This window comes from Microtus pennsylvanicus, chromosome 19 (assembly GCF_037038515.1).
Source record: "Microtus pennsylvanicus isolate mMicPen1 chromosome 19, mMicPen1.hap1, whole genome shotgun sequence".
In the NCBI taxonomy this organism is placed as follows: Eukaryota; Metazoa; Chordata; class Mammalia; order Rodentia; family Cricetidae; genus Microtus; species Microtus pennsylvanicus.
The window spans coordinates 18506738-18520655 of record NC_134597.1 but is presented as its reverse complement, the minus strand read 5'-3'; the positions used below and the strand labels follow the sequence as shown (position 1 = coordinate 18520655).

Genomic DNA, 13918 nt, shown 5'->3' with positions numbered 1-13918 from the left:
ACTCCAAGATATTTTATGCTATTTGAGGCTATTGTGAAGGGTGTTGTTTTTCTGATTTCTTCCCTAGCCCTTTTATCATCTGTGTACAGGAGGGCTACTGATTTTATGAGTTAATCTTGTATTCTGCTACATTCCTGAAAGTGGTTATGAGTCGCAGAAGTTCCTTGGTAAAATTTTTTGCGATCGCTTATGTAAATTATCATATCATCAGCAAACAGTGAGAATTTGATTTCTTTTTCAATTTGTATCCCCTTGATCTCCTTTTGGTGTCTTATTGCTCTAGCTAGGATCTCAAGAACTATATTGAATTGGTATGGGGAGAGTGGACAACTTTGTCTTGTTTCTGATTTCAGTGGAATCACTGGGAGTTTTTCTCTATTTAGTTTGATGTTGGCTGTTGGCTTGCTGTATATTGCCTTTATTATGCTTAGTTATGTTCCTAGTATCCCTGCTCTCTCCAAGATCTTTATCATGAAGGGATGTTGTATTTTGTCAAAAGCTTTTTTGCCATCTAATGAAATCATCATGTGGTTTTTATTTTTCAGTTTGTGTATACCTGGATTACATTGACAGATTTTTGTATGTTGAACCATCCCTGCATCTCTGGGATGAAGCTGACTTGATCATGGTGGATGATGGTTCTGATGTGTTTTCAGATTAGATTTGCAGTATTTTATTTAGTACTTTTGCATCAATGTTCATGAGTGAGATTGGTCTGTAATTCTCTTTCTTAGTATTGTCTTTCTGTGGTTTGGGTATCATGATAATTGTAGTCTTATAAAAAGAGTTTGCCAATGTTCCGTCCATTTCTATTGTGTGGAATAATTAGAGGAGTATTGGTATTAGTTCTCCTTTGAAAGTCTTGTAGAATTCTGAGCTGAAACCATTTGATCCTGGGCTTTTTTTCGTTGGGAAACTTTTGATGACTGTTTCTATTTCTTCAGTAGTTATAGGTCTGTTTAATTTGCTTATCTGATCTTGATTTAATTTTGGTAAGTGATATTTATCCAGAAAGTTGTCCATTTCCTTTAAGTTTTCCAATTTTGTGAAGTACAGGTTTTTGAAATATGACCTGATGATTCTCTGGATTTCCTCCATGTCTGCTGTTATGTCCCTCTTTTCATTTCTGATTCTTGTTAATTTGTTATTCTCTCTTTGCCTTTTTTTTTTGGATAAAGGTTTGTCTATTTTGTTGATTTTCTCGAAGAACCAACTCTTTGTCTCATTGATTCTTTGTATTGTTTTTTTTTTGTTTCTATTTTGCTAATTTTCAGCTCTCAATTTGAATATTTCCTGTCATCTAATTCTCTTAGGTGAGTTTTTTCTTTTTTTTGTTCTAAAGTTCTCAAATGTTTTGTTAACTCACTAGTGTGGAATTTTTCTTGCTTCTTTATGTAGGCATTTAGTGGTATGAGCTTTCCTCTTAACACTGCTTTCATTGTGTCCCATAAATTTGGGTACTTTGTGTGGTCATTTTCATTGAATTTTAGGAAGTCTTTAATTTCTCCCTTTATTTCTTTCTTGACCCATTAATGATTCATGTGAGCATTGTTTAATTTCTATGTGTCTGTGGGTTTGCTGGAATTAGTATTGCTGTTAACTTCTAGTTTTAAAGTATGGTAATCTGATAAGGTACATTAGGTTATTTCAATTTTCCTGTATTTGTTGAGGTTTGTTTTGTTACCGAGTATGTGGTCAATTTTTGAGAAGGTTCCATGAGGTGCTGTGAAGAAGGTATATTCTTTTCCATTTGGATGGAATATTCCATAGATGTCTATGTCTGTTAAGTCCATTTGAGTCATAACATCTGTTAGTTCTCTTATTTCTCTGTTCATTTTTTTTTGTCTGACTGACCTGTCCAGTGGTGAGAGAGGAGTGTTGAAGTCTCCCACTATTAGTGTGTGGGGTTTAATGCATGATTTAAGCTTTAGAAGTGTTTCTTTTACAGATGAGGGTGCCCTTGTATTTGGGGCATAGATGTTCAGTATTGAGATTCCTTTTTGATGGATTTTTCCTGTGACTAATATGAAATGACTTTCTTTGTCTCTTTTGATTGATTTTAGCTTGAAGTCTATTTTGTTAGATATTAGGATAGCTACACCCACTTGTTTTTTAGGTCCATTTGATTGGAATATTTTTCCCAACCCTTTACTCTGAGATGATGTCTGTCTTTGAGGTTGAGATGTATTTCTTGTATGCAGAAGAAGGATAGATCCTGTTTTCATATCCAGTCTGTTAGCTTTTGGCTTTTTATAGGTGAATTGAGTTCATGTACATTAAGGGATATTAATGACCAGCAATTGCTATCTCCTGTTAATTTAGTTTTCATTGTTGGTGTTGTTAATTTGTGCATTTCCCCCTTCTTTGGCATTTGCTACTATGAGACCATCAATTGTCTGTGTTTTTGTTGATGTAGCCAATTGGTTGTAGCCTTGGGTTGGAGTTCTCCTTCTAGTATTTTGTATAGGTCTGGGTTTGTGGCTAGGTGCTGGTGAGATCTAGTTTTGTCATGGAATATCTTGTTATGTCCTTCTGTGATGATTGAAAGTTTTGCTGGGTATAGTAGTCTGGGCTGGCGTTCATAGTCTCTTAATGTGTGCATAATGCTTGACCATGACCTTCTGGCTTTCATTGTCTCTAATTAGAAGTCAGGTGTAATTCTGATAGGTCTACCTTTATATGTTACTTGGCCTTTTTCCTTTGCAGCTCTTAATATTCTTTCTTTACTCTGTATATTTAGTGTTTTGATCATTATGTGCCGAGAGGAATTTTTTTTGGATCCAGTCTATTTGGTGTTCTGTAAGCTTCTTGTATCTTCATCGGCAAGGAAAGTTTTCTTCTATGATTTTGTTAAATATATTTTCTGTGCTTTTGAGTTGAACTTCTCCTTCTTCTATACCTACTATTCTAAGATTTGGCTTTTTCAGGGTGTCCCATATTTCCTGTATATTTTGTGTTAAGCTTTTCTTAGATTTAATGTTTTCTTTAACTGATGAGTCTATTTCCTCTATTATATCTTTAGCACTTGAGAGTCTCTCTTCCATCTCTTGTATTCTGCTGTTCATGCTTGAGTTTGTGGTTCTTGATCATTTTCTCATGATTTCTCTTTCTATAATTCCCTCTGCTTGTGTTTTCTTTATTGTCTCTATTTCAGTTTTCAAGTCTTGAATAGTTTCTTTCATATGTTTGATTGCTTTTTCTTGGTTTTTGCTAAAGGATTTGCTGATGTCGTCCAATTTTTTGTTTGTCTTTTCCTCCATTTCTTTGAGGGTATTTCTCATTTCACCTTTAAGAGTTTCAAACTTTCTCTTGAAGATATTTTTTAGGTCATTTTCTTCTGCTTCATCTATATTTGGTTGTTCAAGTCTTGCTGTTGTAGGGTCTTTAGGTTTTACTGGTATTGTGTTGCTCTCCGTGGTGTTGCGTGTGTTCTTACCTTTTTTACTCATCTTTTTCTCCTTGGGGCTGTTTGAGATTCTGCTGATTAATATTCTAGGTGCCCGTAAATCCAAAGCTCAGATGGTTATTCCTCGTAGTACAGTCGGTGTCACTGTTCTAGTTACCCCATTGGTTACTCGGTGTTCCTGGAGATAGCTCAGTGCTCCTGGGCTTTGCTCTGCTCCTTTCAAGTTTGTTGTCTAGGCCTACTTTGGCCTAGGTTATCAGCTTTGCCCTGTTTATGTAAATCCTGGTCTGGATTCCCCCCTGCAGAAGTCCCTGGCTTGGAGTTGGTCCTGCAAAGGTTTCTGGCTCTGGTCTACTGCCTTGGAGTTCCCAGACACAGGTGCTCCCAGAACCGCAAAGGATCTGGCTCAGGCTTACTCCCTCAGAGGTCCCAGACTCATGCTCAGACCTGCAGAGGTTCCAGGTTCCTGCCTATTCCCTTTGATGTCCCAATCCAATGCCTGGACCCACAGAGATCCTGGCTCAGGCCTAGCTCATGGGAGGTCCTAGACTCATGCTCAAACCCACAGGGGTTCTTGCTTAGGTCTATTCCCATGAAGGTCCCAGATTCATGTTCAGACCCTCAGCAGTCTCTGGCTCTGGCTCACTCACTCTGTGGTTACTCCCCTGTACCTGTTGTGGTGGAGTTTGCTATTTCTGGACCAGGTCTCTGACTCAATCCTTGTCTGCGAGTGTCCCTGGATTAGATTGGCTCCCAGCTTCCACTCCCATGGAGCTTGCTTCCTTAGGACCATTCCAGCCTAGGTAGCTGGTTTAGTCCTACTTCTGTGGAGCTTGTTGCCTCAATCTTGCTCTGGCTCAAGGTGGAATTAGTTGCCTCAGGCCTACTTTAGATTAGGTTACTCGCTTTGATCTGTTTCTGTAAATCCTGGTCTGGTTCCACTCCTGCAGAAGTCCCTGACTTGGAGTTGGTCCTGCAAAGGTTTCTGGCTCCTGTCTACTGCCTTGGAGTTTCCAGGCTCTGGTGTGCCCAGAACCACAGAGGACCTGGATCAGGCTTACTCCCTCAGAGGTCCCAGACTCACGCTCCGATACTGAGAGATTTTGATAACTGGTGATTGTTAATTCCTGTTACTGTTGTTGTTGTGCCTCTTTCTGTGTGTTTCATTCTTGTATGGAAATGCAGTTAACTTCTTGTGTGGAATGCAGTTAACTTCTTTGAGTTGGGGTTTTCCTTCTGGTACCTTCTATAGACTTAGTGTATGGATAAACATTAATTAAATTTGACTTTAGCATAAAATATCTTGTTTCCTACCTCTATGGTGATTGAAACTTTTGCTAGCATTCATGGTATCTTAAAGTTTGCAGAAGGTCTGTTCAGTCTCTTCTGGTTTTTAGAGTCTCCATTGAGAAGCCAGCTACAATTCTGATAGGTCTTCCTTTATATGTTACTTGGTCTTTTTCCTTTGCAGCTTTTAATATTCTTTCTTTGTTCTGTATGTTTAGTGTTTTAACTATTATGTGACAAGGGGTTTTTATTATTTTTATAATTTTTATTGTGCTATATATTTTTCTCCACTCTCCTCCCTTTCTCCACCCTCCCCTTCTAACTTTCACAGGATTTCTGCTCTCCAAATTTACTCAGGAGATTTTGTGTTTTTTCTATTCCCCATGTAGATTAGATCTATGTATGTCTCTTTTAGGATCCTCTTTGTTTTCGATGTTCTCTGGGATTGTGAATTGGAGGCTGGGTTTTCTTTGCTTTATGTCTAAAAGCCACTTAAGAGTGATTACATATTACGTTTGTTTTTCTCAGTCAGGCTTACCTCACTCAATATGATGTTTCCCAGATTCATCCATTTGCCTGCAAATTTCAAGATGTCATTGTTTTTTTTTTTTCTGCTGTGTATACTCCATTGTGTAAATGTCTCATCTTCTTTATCCATTGTTTGGTTGAGGAGCATTTAGCTTGTTTTCAGGTTCTGACTATGACAAATTGTGCTGCTCTGAACATAGTTGAGCACATGTCCTTGTGGCACGGTTGGGAATCCTTTGGGCACATACCCCAAAGCGGTACATATAAAAATAATGGCACATTATTAATAGATTTTACATTGTTTTGCCTAATAATGTCTCAGCGAGAATTAAAACCAGACTACCAGTATCGTTTTGTTGTAGAATTTGAATGGAAACAATAGTTGTTGCCTTTTTTCTATGTCTGGTTAACCAGCCAATGACACTTTATTTCCTTTTGTTCTAAACACAGGTGATAGTGATACAGACACGCTTCCGGCAATGGCATGCTAAGCGCATTGTGAACATCTTAAGACAACAAAAGAAAGAGAGGTTGGAGTGGGAAGCAGAGCAAGAGCTCAAGAAGATCAGAGAGAAGGAAGAGTGGCTGCGGAGGGACTACTACCGCAGGCACAACCCTAAGACGAATGAAGACTTTGAGCTTCTTTACAATGCTCTAGAGCGTAAGTCCCAGAAGAGCGTTACAGGACAGATAGGCTTGGTGAGGACAAAAGAAAGGCACTGTTGTTGTGGGGGTTGTCTTAGGAATCTAGGTTAGGAAATACATTTATCCCTGGGTGCCCTGCAACTCACTCTGTAGAGTAGACTGGCCTCTGAGATCCATCTGTCTCCCTGCTGGGATTAAACATATGCTCTCCTATACCCAGCAAATGTGATGTAGTTAAATAAAATTGCAAGTGTTTTAAATAACAACAAAAGGGTCTATGGCTGTGAGAACTATGGAGTTTTAGTGTATTGTGGCATGGATGCTTCAGCCACGTAAGTTAAAAACGACAGCTCATCTGATTGTGTGATGCTTTGGGCAACTTGTAAATTATTACGGCGGAAGGAAAATAAATAGAAGCTTCTGACATGAGACATTTATTTCACTTTTTATATTTAAAATTATGAATTGAAAAATGAGAATGATTTTAAAATTCTTTATTTTTGGAGGGGACGCTCTGTGTATAAGGTCAGTGTGTTTTGCCACGCCTCTATTTAATACTAGGTTTTCATTCCATCTTCCCAGCTGTGCCTTGTAATTGCTGCCCTCTTGTGGCTCAGAGGGACAAGTGTATGGCTTGAACTAAGATTCATAATCCAAAACTGCTTTTTTTTTTAAAAGGCATTCTTTCCTTAGTGATAAGACAGAGCGATTCTTATTTAAGAAGATAAACATTCCCGTCTAAGGTACATCAGGCAGGATTGTTTCCCGTTGTATACGTGATGCTGTGTCATTCTTTTCAGAGCAGAACGGTAGGGCTTCCACTTACCAGAATTTCCAGGCATGCCCTTAGCTGAAGAATGTTGGTTTGAGTACCTGTATTCTAAGGAGTAATTCTTTTTTTTTCTTTTTTTTTAAAATTTATTTATTTATTAAAGATTTCTGTCTCTTCCCCGCCACCGCCTCCCATTTCCCTCCCCCTCCCCCAATTAAGTCTCCCCCCAGCCCGAAAAGCAATCAGGGTTCCCTGTCCTGTGGGAAGTCCAGGGAACCCCCACCTCCATCCAGGTCTAGTAAGTTGAGCATCCAACCTTCCTAGGCTCCCACAAAGCCAGTGCGTGCAGTAGGATCAGAAACCCATTGCCATTGTTCTTGAGTTCTCAGTAGTCCTCATTGTCCGCTATGTTCAGAGAGTCCGGTTTTATCCCAGGCTTTTCCAGACCCAGGCCAGCTGGCCTTGGTGAGTTCCCAATAGAACATCCCCATTGTCTCAGTGTGTGGGTGCACCCCTCGCGGTCCTGAGTTCCATGCTCGTGCTCTCTCTCCTTCTGCTCCTGATTTGGACCTTGAGATTTCAGTCCTGTGCTCCAATTTGGGTCTCTGTCTCTGTCTCCTTTCATCGCTTGCTGAAGGTTAATATTCAGGAGGATGCCTATATGTTTTTCTTTGGGTTCTCCTTATTTAGCTTCTCTAGGATTACTAATTATAAGCTCAATGTCCTTGGTTTATGGCTAGAAACCAAATATGAGTGAGTACATCCCATGTTCCTCTTTTTGGGTCTGGCTTACCTCACTCAGGATAGTGTTTTCTATTTCCATCCATTTGTATGCAAAATTCATGAAGTCCTTGTTTTTTATTGCTGAGTAGTACTCTAATATGTATAAATTCCATACTTTCTTCATCCATTCTTCCATTGAAGGGCATCTAGGTTGTTTCCAGGTTCTGGCTATCACAAACAATGCTGCTATGAACATTGTAGAGCATATACTTTTGTTGTATGATAAGGCCTCTCTTGGGTATATTCCCAAGAGTGGTATTGCTGGGTCCAAGGGTAAGTTGATCCCGAATTTCCTGAGAAACCGCCATACTGCCTTCCAAAGTGGTTGCACAAGTTTGCATTCCCACCAGCAATGGATGAGTGTACCCCTTTCTCCACAACCTCTCCAACAAAAGCTATCATTGGTATTTTTGATTTTAGCCATTCTGACAGGTGTAAGATGGTATCTTAAAGTTGTCTTGATTTGCATTTCCCTGATCGCTAAGGAAGTTGTGCATGACTTTAAGTGTCTTTTGGCCATTTGAAGTTCTTCTGTTGAGAATTCTCTGTTCAGCTCAATGCCCCATTTTATAATTGGGTTGATTAGCCTTTTACGGTCTAGTTTCTTGAGTTCTTTATATATTTTGGAGATCAGACCTTTGTCAGTTGCGGGGTTGGTGAAGATCTTCTCCTAGTTGGTGGGTTGCCTTTGTGTCTTAGTGACAGTGTCCTTTGCTTTACAGAAGCTTCTCAGTCTCAGGAGGTCCCATTTATTCAATGAGGTCCTTAATGTCTGTGCTGCTGGGGTTATACGTAAGAAGTGGTCTCCTGTGCCCATGTGTTGTAGAGTACTTCCCATTTTCTCTTCTATCAGGTTCACTGTGTTCAAACTGATATTGAGGTCTTTAATCCATTTGGACTTGAGTTTTGTGCATGGTGATAGATATGGATCTATTTTCATTCTTCTACAGGTTGACATCCAGTTTTGCCAGCACAATTTGTTGAAGATGCTCTCTTTTTTCCATTGTATACTTTTAGCTCCTTTATCGAAAATCAGGTGTTCATAGGTTTGTGGGTTAATGTCAGGGTCTTCTATTCGATTCCATTGGTCGACTTCTCTGTTTTTATGCCAATACCAAGCTGTTTTCAATACTGTAGCTCTGTAGTAGAGTTTGAAGTCAGGGATGGTAATGCCTCCAGACGATCCTTTGTTGTATAAGATTGTTTTGGCTATCCTGGGTTTTTTGTTTTTCCATAAAAAGTTGATTATTGTCTTCTCCAGATCTGTGAAGAATTTTGATGGGATTTTGATGGGGATTGCATTGAATCTATAGATTGCTTTTGGTAGAATTGCCATTTTTACTATGTTGATCCTCCCAATCCAGGAGCAAGGAAGATCTTTCCATTTTCTGGTGTCCTCTTCAATTTCTTTCTTCAAAGACTTAAAGTTCTTGTCAAATAGATCTTTCACATCCTTGGTCAGAGTTACCCCAAGATATTTTATGCTATTTGTGGCTATCGTGAAAGGTGATGCTTCTCTAATTTCCCTCTCTGTTTCCTTATCCTTAGTGTATAGGAAGGCCACTGATTTTTTGGAGTTGATCTTGTATCCTGCCACATTACTAAAGGTGTTTATCAGCTGTAGGAGTTCTTTGGTAGAGTTTTTGGGGTCGCTTATGTATACTATCATATCATCTGCAAATAACGAGAGCTTAACTTCTTCTTTTCCGATACGAATCCCCTTGATCCCTAAGGAGTAATTCTTGTACTCCTTGTTTTCAATTTTTATGTAAGCGGACTTATTCATAATGGATTTCTTATGTCTGTCTTTTAAACTTCAGTTTCACCCTGTGAATTCTGTCTATGTTATCATATGTAGTTCAGCTTTTCAATCTCATTTCTGTAGACAATCCCATTGCAGAAAAGGATCACAATTATCTCATCCATTTTATTGTGGATTTGTACCTAGATTCTGTTTTTTTGAAATCTAAGGAGTTCCCTTTGTTGAAGAACCGAAGTGTGCATTTCTTTAGGGTGTCAGACTTAGGAATGCAGGTCCTAGTTCACAGGGTATGCATTTTCAGCTTTAGTGCACCGATGGGCAGCCATCCAGAGGTAAAACAAGTCTGTGCCTGTGGCGGAAAGTATAAACGCTAATCACTGCACCACCCTGTCTCTTCTCAGACACTTCTGTCGTCAGTTTGCTCTCACTGGAGGATGGGCAGCACTCTCTCTCTGAGTTTTGATATCAGAGTCAGTGTAAGATATTCTGTCCCCCTCACAAGGGCTTTATAGAAGAAATAAATTGAGAACTTGCATCGGCCCATGGGCCGCTCAGTAAGATCAGCTAGATAAAGCAGAAGGAAAGCTGTGAAGCAGCAAAAGTGTGTGCTGCACCCGCAGTTTAGACGTCTGTCAGGGCCAGCAGAGTTGGAGGAAGGGAGGTTCAGCTCAAGGACCCAGGAGAGGAGGCATGAGCCACCTGGCAGGCTGGAAGGAGAGGGACTCTCCTGAGCCACGTAAGGGCGTTCCTTCTCCCCCTTGGTGTCTTTGCCAGAGTGAATGACTTTGATACAATTCAACTTTGTACCCTTGATACAATTCAACGTATCAATTTGTTTTGATATAGATTATATACTTACTGTTATATCTAAAAGTTCTTCAAATGTAGGCTCATGTAGATTTTCTCCTGTATTTTCTTCTGAAATTTTCTAGTTCTATGATTTGCATTTAGATATATAATCCAACTTGAAAGAAATTATATGAGGTATAAAATGTAAGTTGAAGTTAATTTTTAAATGCTTTTGTTTCGAGCATCCAGTTATTCTGTCTCCATTGTTAAAGATCCAGCCTCATCTCCACTCAGTTGTCCTCATATCTTCATCAGTTCCTTATTCTTTAGAGGCTCCCAAACAAGGTACTGCAGGTTGCGTGCCTTATACATGATGCCCATTCAAGGGGGCAGTGCTCGCTTGGGCCTGTTTCGTAAGGGGTTAATCTTCTTACTGAGAGTTTCACTACCAGGACCCAGTCATTTCTCAGAAGCCCAAGCTAAGATAAGGTCTTGAGGATAACAGGTCACACGTGAACTTTGCAGCACACACATATTCAGACAACAGCAATAATCAATTACGTGACTGTGCCTGTATAGATCAGTTTCTTGGCTGACTCCTCTTCTCTCCCCCTAGCACTGCATTGTGTTGATTCTGGGTCTTTATAGTTGGTCTTGAAACTGAGTGATGCAAGTCTTCCCATTGCTCCTCTATTCTGTCTCCGGCCTTACACTCAGGTTTTACAATCAGTGTTATTCCATTCAAAAAACCTTTACTGAAAATGGAGAGATTGTCAGAGGTTAAGGGCATTGGCTATCCTTGCAGAAGACCTGGGTTCAATTCCCAGCAATCACATGGCATTACAGGCTTACACCTGCCTAAGTACTGCGACCTCCTCTGTCCTCCTAAGGCCCCAGGCACACAAGTGCTGCAGACAGACAAGCAGGCAAAACACATATACAAAAGCACACCTTTGGTTCCTTGCTCGTGCTCTCTTTCTATCTGCTCCTGATTTGGACCTTGAGATTTCAGCAAGGAACTCAGGACCACGAGGGGTGCACCCACACACTGAGACAATGGGGATGTTCTATCAGGAACTCACCAAGGCCAGCTGGCCTGGTCTGAAAAAGCATGGGATAAAACCGGACTCGCTGAACATAGCGGACAATGAGGACTACTGAGAACTCAAGAACAATGGCAGTGGGTTTTTGACCCTACTGCACGTACTGGCTTTGGGGGAGCCTAGGCTGTTTGGATGCTCACCTTACTAGACCTGGATGGAGGTGGGTGGTCCTTGGACTTCCCACAGGGCAAGGAACCCTGATTGCACTTTGGGCTGACGAGGGAGGGGAACTTGACCGGGGGAGGGGGGAGGGAAATGGGAGGCGGTAGCGGGGAGGAGGCAGAAATCTTTAATAAATAATTAATAAAAAAAGCACACCTTTAATCTCAGCACTCAGGAGGCAGAGGCAGGAGGATCTCTGTGAGTTCAAGGCCAGCACACTTAACAGAGTGTATTCAAGGACAGGCAAGGGAAACATAGTGAAAACCTGTCTTGAAAACAGCAACAGCAAAAACCTTTGTTGGGAGTTTGAGTGGAATTGTGTTTGATCTCCAGATAAACTGGGGTAACTGACATCTTAATCGTAGAGTCTATAGACACTGCATATCTTTCCATTTGTTCCAATCTTTATTTATCAGAGTTTTGTCTTTCAACATATATATCCTTCATGTTTTATTAATTTTTCCTCTATACCTAATGATTTTGATATTATTTAAACAAATTCCAGGAGTGAGGATGCAGTTTAGTGGTAGAGTGTTTTCCTGGGTTAAATTCCTAGCACTGGAAAAATAATTTTTAAATAAAATTCCAGGTGTTTGTTTTCGGTATATAGAAACACAATTGATCTATATACATTAATCTTATGTCCTCAGACTTTGCTAAGCTCATGTATTAATTAATTTTGGATTCTTTCTAATTCTTTATATGGACAACTGGGAACTGTGCTAACTGTGAAATAAAGGCAGTTTTTCCCCTAGGAAGTATGACTTTAAAAGTTTTCCTGGCTGAACTAGTTGGGGCTTCTGATAGGAATAGGAATGAGAAATGGACATTTTACTTTTTAATTGTATAAAATTGGTTTACCTGTTATATGTGTGGAAATCAGTTTGTTTTACCATAATTTGCTTTTAGTTATTTTATTTTATTTTTTACTGAATACCTTTTTCTCCATTGAATTACTTTTCCACCTTAACTATCTATTTGTGGGTCTATCTAGAAATATCTAGAGCTTTATCCTGTTCTAGTGACTTATTTGTGACATTGTACCAATATCCCACAGTCTCAAGGACTGCAGTTTCATGATTCTTGAAAAGATGGGCTGAGTATTTTGTTTGGCTCAGCTTTTTTTTTTCAAAGTAGGCTTGACTATTTTAAATCATTTGCTTTTTTGCCGGGAGGTGGTGGCTCACACCTTTAATACCAGCACTCAGGAGGCAGCTCTGTGAGTTCAAGGCCAGCCTGGTCTACAGAGTGAGTTCCAGGACAGCCAGGGCTACACAGAGAAACCCTGTCTTGAAAAAACAAAACAAAACAAAAATCATTTGCTTTTTAAAATAATGTTTAGTACACATTTGTAAACTTTTACAAAAGAGTCTGCCAGGAGTTTGAATTTAGTGGTGGCCTCATCTTTTCCACATTGAATGGGCCAATGTGATGATGTTAGGGAGAGTACACCCAGCTTTTCACAGGGGGGCATTATTTTACCATAGCTTAGGTGTTTAGCGATGTCTTTTGTTTGACTGAAGACAATTCCTCATTTTCCATACACGTCTGAGAAGCCTTTTCTCAGAGTCGGGGTAGGGATAAATGCTGCATTTTGCCTCCTGCTTTTTCAGTATTCCAAGAATTTTACAGCCTTCTTTGTAGTTCATGCCACAGAGATTTATATCAGTTGATTTTTTTTTTCATTTGTTAAACCTGCCTGGCATTCTTGTGATAAACTTCATTTATTTATGTTGTATTATCTCAGTGGTTTTCAACCTTCTTAATGCTATGACCCTTCAATACAGTTCCTCATGCTGTGGTGACCCCAAACCAAAGATTATTTATGTTGTAATTTTGATACTGTTATGAATTGTAATGTAAATATATGACATGTGGCCCCTGTGAAAGGATCATGCAACCCCTTACAGGGGTCACAACCCACAGGTCAAGAACCACTGTATTACCTTTTATATACTGTCAAAATTTGGTTAAGACTTTTGTATAGGTTCCTAAGGAACATTCTTCTGTAGATTCTATTTCTTTTTCCTTGTTATGTTATTGTTTAATTTTGATGTATAGATAATGTTGTATCCCTTTTTCTTCCCCTTTTTCAACTTTGTATAGAATTAAAATTTTGTTCTTAAAATGTTCCTAATTTATCAATAAGGTCACCAAGGCCTTGAATTTTCTTTGTAGGAAAGCTGGAGATTTTAAATGTGATGTCTTTGATAGATATATCTACTTACATATTTTCATATGGTGAAAGCAAAGATCATTGTTCTGTGATCTGGATTCAACTACTGCTACCTTGCTGCTTTCCAACTTTATGACATGTTGAGTTTGATTTTCTCTTTTCAAAATACTTTTTGAAATAATTACCTTTTGTTAAGAAACATTCTCTCCGCCGGCGCACAGAAATCCAATCAGGTCAAATCAAACTGAATTAAAGTGCTCATGTTTTAATAAATACAGCACTCTCGGGTGATCGAGTGTGTGGCAGGAGAGACAAAACAAAAAAAAAATAACAACAACAACAACAACAAAAAAAAAACCAAAAAAACCCGAGGAGCACTTGCAAAACCCTGGACCATATATGTGTTCTTCCTCTGGGTGCTCACTTAAATACTCTGTGGGAGTGGTCCTGACCCTCTCCCCGGAGTGGGGTCTGGATCTGGCATGCTGGGATTTGGATCCAGACC

The 13918-nt window shown here is 39.5% G+C and overlaps 1 protein-coding gene across 1 annotated transcript in view; it reads left to right on the top strand.

Moving 5' to 3' along the window:
• Positions 1–13918, top strand: part of Iqub (IQ motif and ubiquitin domain containing) — a 66054-nt gene that overhangs the window by 21181 nt on the left and 30955 nt on the right. Inside the window, exon 7 of the mRNA XM_075953658.1 lies at positions 5672–5882. Coding sequence (XP_075809773.1) covers positions 5672–5882 — 211 coding nt within the window. The remainder of the gene's footprint in view (positions 1–5671; positions 5883–13918) is intronic.